The 12,874-nt window shown below is 37.9% G+C and overlaps 1 protein-coding gene across 14 annotated transcripts in view; it reads left to right on the forward strand.

Moving 5' to 3' along the window:
• Nucleotides 1–12,874, forward strand: part of HUWE1 (HECT, UBA and WWE domain containing E3 ubiquitin protein ligase 1) — a 118,771-nt gene that overhangs the window by 26,485 nt on the left and 79,412 nt on the right. For 13 of the 14 annotated variants that reach the window (XM_039366001.1, XM_039366000.1, XM_039366002.1 and 10 more), the window contains 8 exons: nucleotides 1,931–2,001; nucleotides 4,008–4,106; nucleotides 5,066–5,272; nucleotides 5,759–5,911; nucleotides 9,715–9,777; nucleotides 11,023–11,100; nucleotides 11,826–11,873; nucleotides 11,963–12,031. In XM_039366001.1, coding sequence (XP_039221935.1) covers nucleotides 1,957–2,001; nucleotides 4,008–4,106; nucleotides 5,066–5,272; nucleotides 5,759–5,911; nucleotides 9,715–9,777; nucleotides 11,023–11,100; nucleotides 11,826–11,873; nucleotides 11,963–12,031 — 762 coding nt within the window. In that variant the 5' untranslated portion in view covers nucleotides 1,931–1,956. The remainder of the gene's footprint in view (nucleotides 1–1,930; nucleotides 2,002–4,007; nucleotides 4,107–5,065; nucleotides 5,273–5,758; nucleotides 5,912–9,714; nucleotides 9,778–11,022; nucleotides 11,101–11,825; nucleotides 11,874–11,962; nucleotides 12,032–12,874) is intronic. The other variant, XM_039366009.1, reaches the window with a different exon arrangement.

A 12,874-nucleotide genomic window follows, 5' to 3' on the forward strand; every position in this document is an offset into this window, starting at 1 on the left:
AAGACCAAAGAGCTGTCGAAGGACACCAGAAACAAAATTGTAGACCTGCACCAGGCTGGGAAGACTGAATCTGCAATAGGCAAGCAGCTTGGTGTGAAGAAATCAACTGTGGGAGCAATAATTAGAAAATGGAAGACATACAAGACCACTGATAATCTCCTCCATCTGGGGCTCCACGCAAGATCTCACCCCGTGGGGTCAACATGATCACAAGAACGGTGAGCAAAAATCCCAGAACCACACGGGGGGACCTAGTGAACGACCTGCAGAGAGCTGGGACCAACGTAACAAAGGCAACCATGAGTAACACACTACGCCGCCAGGGACTCAGATCCTGCAGTGCCAGACGTGTCCCCCTGCTTAAGCCAGTACATGTCCGGGCCCATCTGAAGTTTGCTAGAGAGCATTTGGATGATCCAGAAGAGGATTGGGAGGATGTCCTATGGTCAATGTTTGGAGGAGAGAGAATGCTGAGTTGCATCCAAAGAACACCATACCTACTGTGAAGCATGGGGGTGGCAACATCATGCTTTGGGGCTGTTTCTCTACAAAGGGACCAGGACGACTGATCCGTGTACAGGAAAGAATGAATGGGGCCATGTATCGTGAGATTTTGAGTGCAAACCTCCTTCCATCAGCAAGGGCATTGAAGATGAAACGTGGCTGGGTCTTTCAGCATGACAATGATCCCAAACACACCATCCGGGCAACGAAGGAGTGGCTTCATAAGAAGCATTTCAAGGTCCTGGAGTGGCCTAGCCAGTCTCCAGATCTCAACCCCATAGAAAACCTTTGGAGGGAGTTGAAAGTCCGTGTTGCCCAGCCACAGCCCCAAAACATCTGCATGGAGGAATGGGCCAACATACCAGCAACAGTGTGTGCCAACCTTGTGAAGACTTATAGAAAACGTTTGACCTCTGTCATTGCCAACAAAGGATATATAACAAAGTATTGAGATTAACTTTTGATATTGATCACATACTTATTTTCCACCATAATTAGCAAATAAATTCTTTCCAAATCAGACAATGTGATTGTCTGGATTTGTTTTCTCATTTTGTCTCTCATAGTTGAGATCTACCTATGATGACAATTACAGGCCTCTCTCATCTTTTTAAATGGGAGAACTTGCACAATTGGTGGCTGACTAAATACTTTTTTGCCCCAGTGTATATCCATATGAAAAAAGAAAAAGGGAAAAAACACCAGATAAAATATGCAAGCACCACGCCCAAATAAGCTAATGAAAATCAAGCACAGTTCACACCCCAAATATCTGGCAAAACAGTCAGGCAAATGCACATCACATCAAAACAAGCTCATAGATCGTAAAGGTGAGGGTAAATATTAGGTACATGCATGTGCAAATATACACAAAACTATCCTTTAAGCTCTCAGGGTGCGCATTATCACACCTCTTTCTCCTTAGAATGCTTACTATCGGTTTAACTTTTTATTTTCATCTCTGTTGGATTGCTGACCAAGCAGCAAATGCAAGAACTAAGCTGCAATCACCTAGTATTTTTTTTAGGTGTGTCTCTAAAACTCAGGCATTCTTGGTAGTAACTATGACATTGAAGACTGCCATTTTAGTTTGTAGCATTTGAGCTTAACAGTTTTTAAAAAAATCTTAAAAGCTAGGCACAGAAATTACAATAAATGTGAATCCGTGGCAGTTTGTTTTGTCCCTTGAACTCATCCAGAAGTGCCTCTATACCAACATTTCCCAATCTTGGCCAACTTAGGCTCCCAGAACGCACAACATACTGTGGCATTGAAATATACATTTCTGAGTGTTGTCAGTTCAGAAAACATTGATCTAATTCTGTAGATTTTTTCCCCAAATAATTTTTGTTCTGTTATACCTATTGCTTTTAAACCATTTGAAATATTGTCACTGATAGCCAACTCTCTTTGATTCATCAAGCAGGATTGGAAAGTGGAAAACTAATAAAAATGAAAGTAGACCGAACTAAGCTGAAGAAAACGCCCACTGAGGCTGTAAGTACCATCTTTTATCATTTTGAGTTCCTCATAAAAGCAGTGCATAGCTTTAATATATAAATGGCATACTAGAATGAGATTAAAGGAAGACATTTGACTAGTAATTTGGTATGACCCTGAGTTATGTACTTTTTCATTTATTAAATTTGTATGCTGCCCATCTCACCAAGGGGTGACTATATGCAGCTTATAGCTAATCACATCTTTATTACAAGTTCCTTAGAAAACATAGATTTTTTTTCACTTGTTTCACTGTGTTAGAAATAAACTGCCTTTAAGATAAGCTTGCTTGACTTGACATATACTACATCTATCTTGATGAAGTAATTTCAAAAGTCATGAATCCCTTTGGTTCAATATTAGGCTCCTCTTATTCTTTGTCTCTAGTATTGGTTGAAGTGCTTCCAGGCTGGTTGGTTGCAGGGTTGCTTACAGTGTTTATTGAAGTCGCATAGCTTGGAAGACGTAACTATGTTAGAGAACTCCATACCCTCTGATGTAGCTGTCCAGCCTTGGAGCCCCTTCAAGTGACCCAGAGAGACTTGTGTTTACAGTCTCCTGCAGTGGTCCCTGGATTCTCCAGCACAGGAGATGGAGAATCCACCAATGGGTTAGCTCTGTCTTCCTGCTCATTAGACCAAGTCAGCCAAACTTGCCACGCCCATCCTGGGCTAGGACACACCCAGTCTTGACTTGGTCTCCAGCTCAAACAGACATGGCAGTCTTGGCTCCCAGCAGGCAGGTAATATTGAGCTTACTTTGTTGGATTCTCCTTTGATCCAGGATCACTTCAGCAGCGCTGGGATCAGCACTGCTTAAAGTGACTACTGGAAGATAGGTTTCTCCAGGAATCCTAGGAAGAGTGGAGGCTTCCATTCTTCCTTTTGTTGAGCCCCTTACCTCGTGTAGCGCTACCCTCTGATGTAGCTTCCCCTATAGTGCACTGTAGCTATAATGGGGAAAAGGTTGAGAGGAGTAAGGGAATCTTAGTTTGCAAAACAGGTTTGAGGAAATGTTTCTTCTGAAGGTTCTTTTAAACAAAGATTTCTCTGAAATGTCACATAGGCCTTCCTTCCTCTAGGATGGATAAGTTAGCAGTAACACTGAACCATTCATTATAAGAACTGATATTCAGTGTGTTTGGGGAACCCTTATGAATATTTTTTTTCCTGGGGTCATTTAGGATTACCAGTAAATGCTGCATGTTTAGCTCCTTGGGTATCATAGAGAGTAATCCAGGTTAAGGATAAGAGCAAGAGTTAAAATGTATGTGATTTGGTTTGTTTCCCCCATCCATAAACATGCACTCAAGGTGTCACCATTTAGGCAATGTTCGCATAATCTGTTATACTTAATAATCTTCTCAAGCCTTTTGTAGAAAAAGGTACTCTCAAATGCCAACTGTTTTCTCTCCCTCTATGGCTTAAACACATGTACCCTCCTTGGTGGATTACTAATTTGCAATATTCCTTTCCATTTAAGGGGAGCAAGTATTAGTACTGTGTAAGCTCAGTTCTTCTCCTGTACATACATCTTCTTTATCAGTCAGCAAAACAGTATGAGAAAAGACTGGAATTCTTTCTCATTGCCTGGTTTTGGTTCCTCTTCTCCCTCTCCAGCTATCCCAAATGATAACCTTATTGGGATTGCAGTTATTGCACTATAAGTGAGCAAAAGCTAATGTTCCAATCAATAACTAAGCATACAACACAAGGCCACTAACTTACAGCGTGTTTTTATATGGCCATCCACTTGCCAAGCAGCTTTAATGTTGGATGGCTGACAACATTAAAAAATAACCCAAAAATACTGATAATAAAAGCTAAAGAATAATAAATTCACCTTGGACATATTAATAAACACTTGACAGTTCATGCAGTATCCAGGCTTAGTGGCTTATGTGAAATTGTTCGTTGTATGCCAAAAAGATGAAGGGAAAAAGGACATGGATACATAAATAATGAAGGAACACTGTTATACAATGAATCTTATCCTGTGTTCAGCCTGCAGACTGCAGAGCCTTGATAGACAAACTCAAGATTTGCAATGATGAACAGCTGTTGCTGGAACTCCAACAGATCAAAACATGGAATATTGGGAAGGTACGTGGTGATGGCAAATGTATATATTATGTATGTGAATATTATAGCTTTATTATTTTGAAGAATTTTAAAAAATCTTATTTACATGTTTTCATTTGTGACAGGACTTAGGTTGTTTCATCAGTGGTCTGAGAAATAACTGTTACCACCCAATTCTCTGTAGAGTTTGTTTTGATTCTGCTATTCTGTCCTTAAGAAACTCATATAACTAGTCCTTGTTTTATGACTATTTATTCAGCGATCATTCGAAGTTAGGAAGGTACTGAAAAAATTGACTTATACTCATGACCATCGCAGTGTCCCAGGGTCAAATGATTGCCCTTTGCAATCTTCTCAGGGACTTCTGATCAGCAAAGTCAATGGGAAAAGCCAGATTAGCGAATTATCTACAATAAAAAGGTTGTGAAGCCAGATGCGACTCCCTTTAGCAATGCAGTTCCAGTTGGAGGTCATACCTTTTTGATTCCCATATCTTAGTGTATTTGGCTGATGTTAGAAGTGAATGGAGGACGCTGTGAGTTATTGATGATCCTTGCTTACCAATGATAATTGGAACTGGGAAATCAATTGCTTGATGTCATGTGACTCTATTGATCATATGACAGCAGTCCCAGTTGTCATTGTTAAGTGAATCCTTTGCAGCATCCTGTGGTCATAGAATTGCCATTTCCAATGTGCTCCCAGTTTCCCCAGTTTGCTTGTTGGAAACTGGCAGCGGTCACAAATGGAGATCATGCTGTACAGGGATGCTATGAAAGCCACACCACAAGGATGTATAAGTTTCCCTCATTTAGCACCGTCATAACTTTGGTTTCTTAATGAGTGGATGCTAAGTGAGGTCTACCTGTAGTTCTGTGTGTGGAATGACCAACAGTTTTTTTTCCCCAGAGGCCTGTGATAACTGCCAGTATCTATATAGTGTGCATAGCCTGTCTCTGAATGCTTTTGTCTTTTTTCAGTGTGAACTTTACCACTGGGTGGACCTTCTCGACAGATTTGATGGCATCCTGGCTGATGCTGGACAGACTGTGGAGAACATGTCATGGATGCTAGTGTGTGATCGGCCAGAGAGAGAACAGCTGAAGGCCCTGCTGTTGTCAGTGCTGAACTTCACTGCCCTACTCATCGAGTACAGCTTTTCTCGTCATCTGTACAGCTCTATTGAGGTGACATGCTACTATTGAAACAGAGTAGATTTGGATAAATAGGATATTTATGCTAAGTCTTAACAGATTGTGCCTTTAATAGTGTAAGGCACTTTTGTTTGGAACAGAATTCTTCATACTGTTTTCTTGAGTAAAAGAAGCTGATTGAAGAGTTTAGAAATTAATACTTTGCATTTATGTAATTCTTTACCATATCAAACGTGTTCCATGTAGTGCTCTGCTAAGTTTTCATTCAGAAAGCTTGTATACAGCCAGTATTCAGTCAGTTGTAACTAAGTAGGAATTAAGGAATAGTAATTTAAAGCCACATAATCTCTCTCCATAATAAAAGCAGTTTTAATTAGGAATTTCTCTTAATGACAATACTGCAAGGATATCACAAAGGAGGAGAAGGAGACAGTTTCACACTTAAATGGGAAAAATAAAGTTTCTGTTATTGATCATAATTTCTCAATGTATTGATTTTTTTGTCCTGGCTTCATCTAGCACCTCACAACGCTATTGGCATCCTCTGACATGCAAGTGGTTCTTGCTGTGCTAAACTTACTATATGTGTTTAGCAAACGCTCCAATTACATCACACGTTTGGGCTCTGACAAGAGGATGCCTCTTCTGTCTCGGCTGCAGCATTTGGCAGAGGTAAGACGCTACAAAAGAAGAACAAGCATTGTCTAGTACCTAATGTTACTTTTGAAATTTTAATTATGGCTCAGTATATTAAATAGCAATAACGTTACTATTTTAAGGGTTGGAAATGTCAGTTATTGAGGAAAATATTTTGAATCTGAAGGAAGGATATTGTAGGGAATTATATCATTTGTGTCATCTGACACATTTTTTACTCTATAATATGGATTCTTTCACATTTGAGCAAAGGAGGCAATATTCACTGGTATATGTATGGTTTTCTACATGACTATATACTAGGTATTGTAGATTGTTACCTGGTAGTGGCAAAGGGACTTACACACCCTAATGATCCTATGAGCTGCAACATTGGGAGTGTACACTCCAAAAGAATTAGCCATGACAGGCAGATTGTAGATAAGAGATCAGAGTAAATATAATCTGCTGGAGTAGGGAATGGTAACCCAACCCAATCCAATCCAGTATTCTGCCCAGAAAAGTAAGACATTCACAATCATGACTGTGTCAGCATGCTATTGCAAAATGACCCCCTGGTCAGAAGATCTCCTGTATTTAGATGTAGAATATTTCTTGTAGAGAATGTGTTTATTGAATAAAACAAAAATTAAAATGTGTAGCTAGGCTATGTGCCTAAACAAAATTTCATAAAGAGCTCAACAAGGAATCCATTACTCCATCTTCATCTAAGTTTCACCACCAGGTATGCGGTGAAGTTCTGGGTAAGGTCAGAGGGCACACAGGTATAGCACTGGTGCTTGTGATGTGGCAACATTAAAGGTGAAAAGATGTTTAGCTCTTTTTATGTGCAGGGGCAAAAGAAGATTTTGATGTGCAAAGATAGGCATACCATTAACAAGCAGAATATTAGGGTCACAAACCAAGATCATTTAATGTCAGAGAGAGTCAAGATTTGAACGTTGATATTCTGTGAACTGAAATGGACTGGAAGGGGTCACTTTATGTCAAGACAGTATCAGATCTGCAAATAAGAAAATCTTTTCAGCAATAAAGTAGCCATCATTGCTTGCAAAAGTGTGTCAGAATCAGTGTTTGAATATAACTTCCAAAATTATAGGACAATTTCAAGTTAAATGCAAGCTAGTCAGTATTACAGTTATCCAAGTCTGTATTCCAACCACAGAATCAGAGGAGTTGAGTGTTAATTTAATTCTATGTTGTTCTGTGTACTGACATGATTTACAATAAATCAATACAACATAAAAAGTTATACTAATTATAAAAAATTAGAAGTAAAATAGCATCCGGAAAATATGGAAAATTGGTTTCTATGATCAGAATGAAACAGGAGGCAGTTGCCAAGAAAATTCTATCTTCTTCCAACAACTTAAACAATTCTACACATGATAGGCAACACCAAAATAAACTAATATCATATTCTACAAGCAGTGATATAGAAGGTCTTTTTGGTCAGCAAAACAAAGTCCTGGTACCAACTGCACTCAGATCACAAACTCCTTACAAAATTACAATTTAAAGGAAATGACTTGAATCAGGACATAAATATGGTACAACTTGAGCCATATCCATTATGATTATGTGGTAAAGAATAGGTTTAATGGATCAGATTTGATAGAATCAGGAGTTTAAGACTTATTAATATCATTAAAAATCCCAAGTCAATAAAAGAATTCCAAATTGCAAAAAGTGAAAAAGAACATGAAATAATGTTTACCTGATACACTAAAAATAGCCGAAGAAAGGTAGAAAGCAAAAAGCAAGTGGAAAATCAGCTGAACTAAATACTGAATTTCAGAGAGCAAGAAGAGGCAGAAAGTCATATCGATATAAGCCAGGGGTATCAAACTGCCGGCCATGGGCCAGATGTGTCACACGGAAGCCGCACCCACCCCAGCTCTGACAAGGGGGAAAAAAGTTGTGATATGTTGCAACACGTCACGTGACGTGGCAAGTTTGACACCCCTGATATAAGCAATGTAAAGAAAATGAAGATAACAGTCAAGTGTGAAGGATATTTTCTTATTTATTGAAGAAAATTTGCAGGAAATAAGATTTTTTTATATATACAGAAATGATCGTGATATAATTCAAGGTAAAGATCCACCAGAGGTGGGGGGGAGGGGAAGAATTCCAAGGTCAATCATATATACTGAAGTTTGATCACTGAACAAAATGCCTGTTATTTTGGTTAAATCAGTTCTAGAAAATAAATAGATGAAAAATCAAGAGAATTGTCTAAAACTTTACAGAGTGGTAGAGTTGAATGTCTATGGAGATTCACAGTCATCAGAACTGAAGAAGCTTCTTAGATGAGAAGCAAAATGTCTTCAAGGAAAAACAAAGCCAGTTGCCTTTTGAAAAAAAAAACACCCACCTTTGATACAGTTGAAATGCTAATTACAATTATAAGCAAATAGGGAAAACAGCAGTGGTAGAGAGATGAGGAAGTGTCAATGTATATTCTAGTAATAGAATGGGCAGCTCTAAGAAATGTTCAGACTACTGAACAATTGTGCTTGTTTCACATGCAAGTAAGATAATGATCAAGCCTTCATCAATACAAGGAACAAGTATTGTCAAATGCACAAAGTGGATTCAGAAAAGGCAAAAATACCCCCAAATCACATTGCTCACATCTAATGGATAATGAAGCAGCAAGGAAATTCTAAAAAGATTATTATTTTTATCGCATGCATGGGATATTGCATGAAATTTTTTACTTTTGATTCCCAACAAATTATGGATAGCTTTTAAAAACTTACTATATCAGGTCACCTCATTTATGTATGATGATCAGGAAGCAACTGTTAGAGCAGAATAGGAAGCAAATAAAAGGTTCATAATTGAAAAGTGTTCCAAAACTGCATACTATCATTTTTTTCATGTAATTATGTGCCTCAAGATGATTGGAATGCCATATGATTTATTTTTCTTAGTACTTAATTAACTATGGCTACAATATCAGTGACTTGCATGTGTATTTCAATTGGGAAATGAAAAGAAAGTACATAGATTGCCTTTCTAAAGGCAGAGGCCTTGGCTTGACTGAGTTCATGCATCTCGGAAAATAGTAACATGATTTATCTTGCCTTTATGAATTCTGCCAATTGATGCTTTCTCTGCAAGCAATGCACACATAAATGTGTGAACCTTGTCAGTTGATTGTATTTTTTTAATTTTGCATTTGGGTTCACATAGTTGAAAAGCTTTTTAAAAAAATCGTAGGATGCTGAGCTGCCCATAACAAGTGAGTTCATATGTCACACTAAACAAAAAGCTTCACCATACTTCTAGTACCTCTGAGGGCAAATGAGCATAGATACCTTTGATTGTAGTTTGTATAGCTTTCATGTTTCTGTTTCTTTATAGAAAAAAGATAAATATTACTGAAGAGAAATGTGGTTTGTCTAAAATGGTTTCCCTGAGATTCTATTGCATGTGAAAATTTTTTGCATAGTCTCTCTGTATTCTCTGACAATTTCACATTCAGTAGTAGTCAATGTTCTTTTGTGTTTGACCATGTGGAAAGGTATCTTTCCAAATTCTAGTAATGTCTTGATTTGGGAGCCAGGATTCATTAGTGTAGGCTTTCTGAGCATTATCCAGAACTTGTCATTTAGTTTTGACAATAAAGCAATATAAAGGTTTAGATGAAAATGAGCCATCATGACTTTCTTTTTATATGCAGCAGTAAACAAGAGCAGACCAAAATACTTAACCATTTTATATATTATACATTTGAGTTTTTCTTCTAGAATTACAGTGTACTTTTTGAATTAACTCATTTTTAAGGTTTTCATCCTTTTGTCCTATAGAGTTGGGGTGGCAAGGAGAATGGCTTTGGCCTTGCAGAATGTTGTAGAGATTTGCACATGCTGGTAAGTCTTGCATTTTGACCTTCGTCTTGCTATCCTGGCACTACATTTGGTAGCTTGATTTGTCGTTGCTTTTTCATGTATATGAGTATTTGCTACTGTGGAAAACTGAGCTGGTCCATCAGAAACACTGCCTACCTGCCTACCTACATACATACACACATGAAATAAAAGTGAAAAAAATGGGATTTATAAGAGTTTTTCCTTAGAATAATGGATAATAATAAGGGACTTTGTCCCCAGTGTTCACATACTGAAAGTTTGTTTGTTGGTATATGTGATATTCTTTGTTGAGGGTGAGCAGTGTATAATATCGGAAGTTTGGGCATTTGGAATATCCTTGAATAAAAAATTTGGGGTGTTCTTCATGTGTGTAGCTCTTTTAATTCCTTGAATTGGTAGAAACCCCACCTTTGCAATCTTAGGATTTTGGAAATTGCTGGAGTTGCTTTTCTAATGAGGAGAATAGTGTTATGTTTTGAAATGGCTGTTCTTTGAGGTGAAGCATGTTGTTGTAGACAAAATCAGTGGGTATTTTTTATGGATGAGAATCAGTCATTTGCAATAGAATGTTAGTCTATTGTTCCTTAGAGAAGTTACATCTTCCAGGAGCAGCACAAATGGTACAGCTACTATTGTATCAAAACAGAGATGATTATTTTAAGTCTCCAAAATAGGAAGCAATTCATTTTTAAAGAGCAGCCTAATTTGCTGTTGTAGTGATAACTGAGAATAATAGAAGTGGATGCTCCAAGGAACATTTTTTTTCCCCTGAGGGGCTTATTACCATGACTTTAGAGGATATTTTTTGAAACCCTTTTTTAAAACTGGGTTCAAAAATTATTTTAGGGCTTAGGAGATTCAGGGCTCTATAGCCTTGGGGATATTGTTCTTCATATTGTTGGGGACTGCTGAAAGTCATTATTTCGTTTTGGTATTATTTCTTTTATGTGTGATGTTTGAGATATCAGCAGGGGTCCCTCTGCATCACCATGTCTTCATACCTAATCTTAACTTCTTACATCTTAATCCTCTTCCTCCTCCCACTTGCACATAAATATAAGGAGAATTAGTGGGTGGTGATATCAACCTGTTGGCAAGTGCATCAGTTCAGTCTCAGGGTGCACTGTCCTTTGAGCCAGCAGGTTTTGCTTGCCTTCCCCCAGTCCAGAGAGAAGTGGATATGATTTTTGGAAAGGGTGTTTGCCATCTGGTTTATTCTGATTCCGTACTGTGATCTATACACAGAAATACCCTCCCAGTGCAACTACACTACACTTTGAATTCTATGCAGAGCCAGGGGCCGAAGTCAAAGTGGACAAAAGGGTGAGTCTCCTACAGACTTGTTCTTGAAAGGTTTTCTGGGAAATGGGTGGGAGCAAGATTTGGCAAACAAACCCACTTACATTATAAAAAGGACTATAATCAATCTGTAAGGGAAATGGGAAACTTTCTTGCCACTGAGTGAACACTAAGATGGAGGAAGTTAGTTTAGGTATGAGAAGGTATGTTGATTTTTAGTCTTGAGGATAACAACCACTGTAGGGTTTCAGCGATGTTGCAACATTGCTTATTTGTCCTCTTACTTGGGAAGAGGTTGCTTTCCTGTGCTGTTTTCATTTTTTTTTAAAATACATGGCCCTGCGAGTATATTTCCATAGTATCGCCAGTTGTGAAAATATGGATAAAAACTGAACAGCTGATAGCTTTTGATAGCAGCCCAAATTACTGGAGTACTTCAGTGCAGAAATACAGATCTTTCATTTCCCAGGCAGTCCCTTTGTATATCTGTAAAGAAACTTATCCCTTAATACCCTTTCTTGAAAATTTCCCTTCTAGGTATGGATTTATGAGGCAGCATTTTTTTTCCAAATAGCGCTGGCCAGCATAGTAATCCATATTGAAATACGTCTGAATGCCACACAAATGCCAGGTCTGACTGTTAACCAAAGCCTCACCTCTTGTGGTGATTTCTTAAAAAGTTCAGGACCACAGTTGCTAATCTGCCATGTCTTCCAACAAATTGACTTTCAGCATCCTTTTGTTTTCAGACTACCAGCAACACACTACATTATATCCACATAGAACAACTTGATAAGGTAAATTAGCTTTCTGTATTAAAGTAGGCTTTAAACTGTTTCATTTTTGTATTGATGGCTTCTAAGTTGCTGCTGCTTTTTCAATTCAGATTTCAGAAAGTCCCTCTGAAATTATGGAATCCCTCACCAAAATGTACAGTATCCCAAAGGATAAACAGGTACACTGAATAATTTTTTCAAGGCAATAAGCTGAATTTATTGCAGAATGAGAAGAAGAAGAGGCTAAAAGTGCAGGGAGCCTTGAGAACTGGAGAATCCCAAATCCCTCTGTAATTGGAATTATCTTGGTGTGATGGGGCGCTTTATGAATTGCAAATTCTACATTAATTTTCCATTTCTTGTTGCCCATCCTGGCCTCTGTTTTCAACATTGGAGAGAATAAATGAATGAATGATTCTGCATGAGATCAAATTCAGATCTTTGGGACCGTGTGTGTGTGTGGGGGGGGGGAGGGGGAGAGAGAAACTATATGAGATAGTTGAATTCATTATATATTCTTAGTCTTGAGGGTGACAATGATATTTTGGATTTATTCTGTGTCAAAATATTCTACAAAGAACAGTGAGGTCATAATTAAATAGTGTTTGTCCAGCACCTGCAGTATTGGTTATTAGGGAATATCAGGAAACAGTAAGAGAGATCATTCCTTCTCATTGCAGTGATGTAAAGTAAAACCTTGAGTATTCAGGAGGAAGGAATCCCTATTGAATGTCTTTTAAATCTGAGTTTGTTATTTGCATCTATTTTTGCTGTTTATCACTACATAGATATTGTAAATTTGATAGATATTGTAAATTTGTGGAAATACCACAAGAGACACCAACACATAAATTACTGAAAATAACAAGAATGTTATCTAAATCTGTACAAAATTTGGATAAAATGTATGTTTGCATTGTTTGGGAAGAGGGCAGATACCTGTATGAAAGCAGTTTTGACCATTGCGTTCTAAGCCTGGTAAATGGAGGTCTGCTAAATTGAAATTTTACTTTGTCATTTTT

This window comes from Crotalus tigris, unplaced genomic scaffold (genome assembly GCF_016545835.1).
Source record: "Crotalus tigris isolate CLP2741 ecotype Arizona unplaced genomic scaffold, ASM1654583v1 scf7180000020218.1340706, whole genome shotgun sequence".
Lineage (NCBI taxonomy): Eukaryota > Metazoa > Chordata > Lepidosauria > Squamata > Viperidae > Crotalus > Crotalus tigris.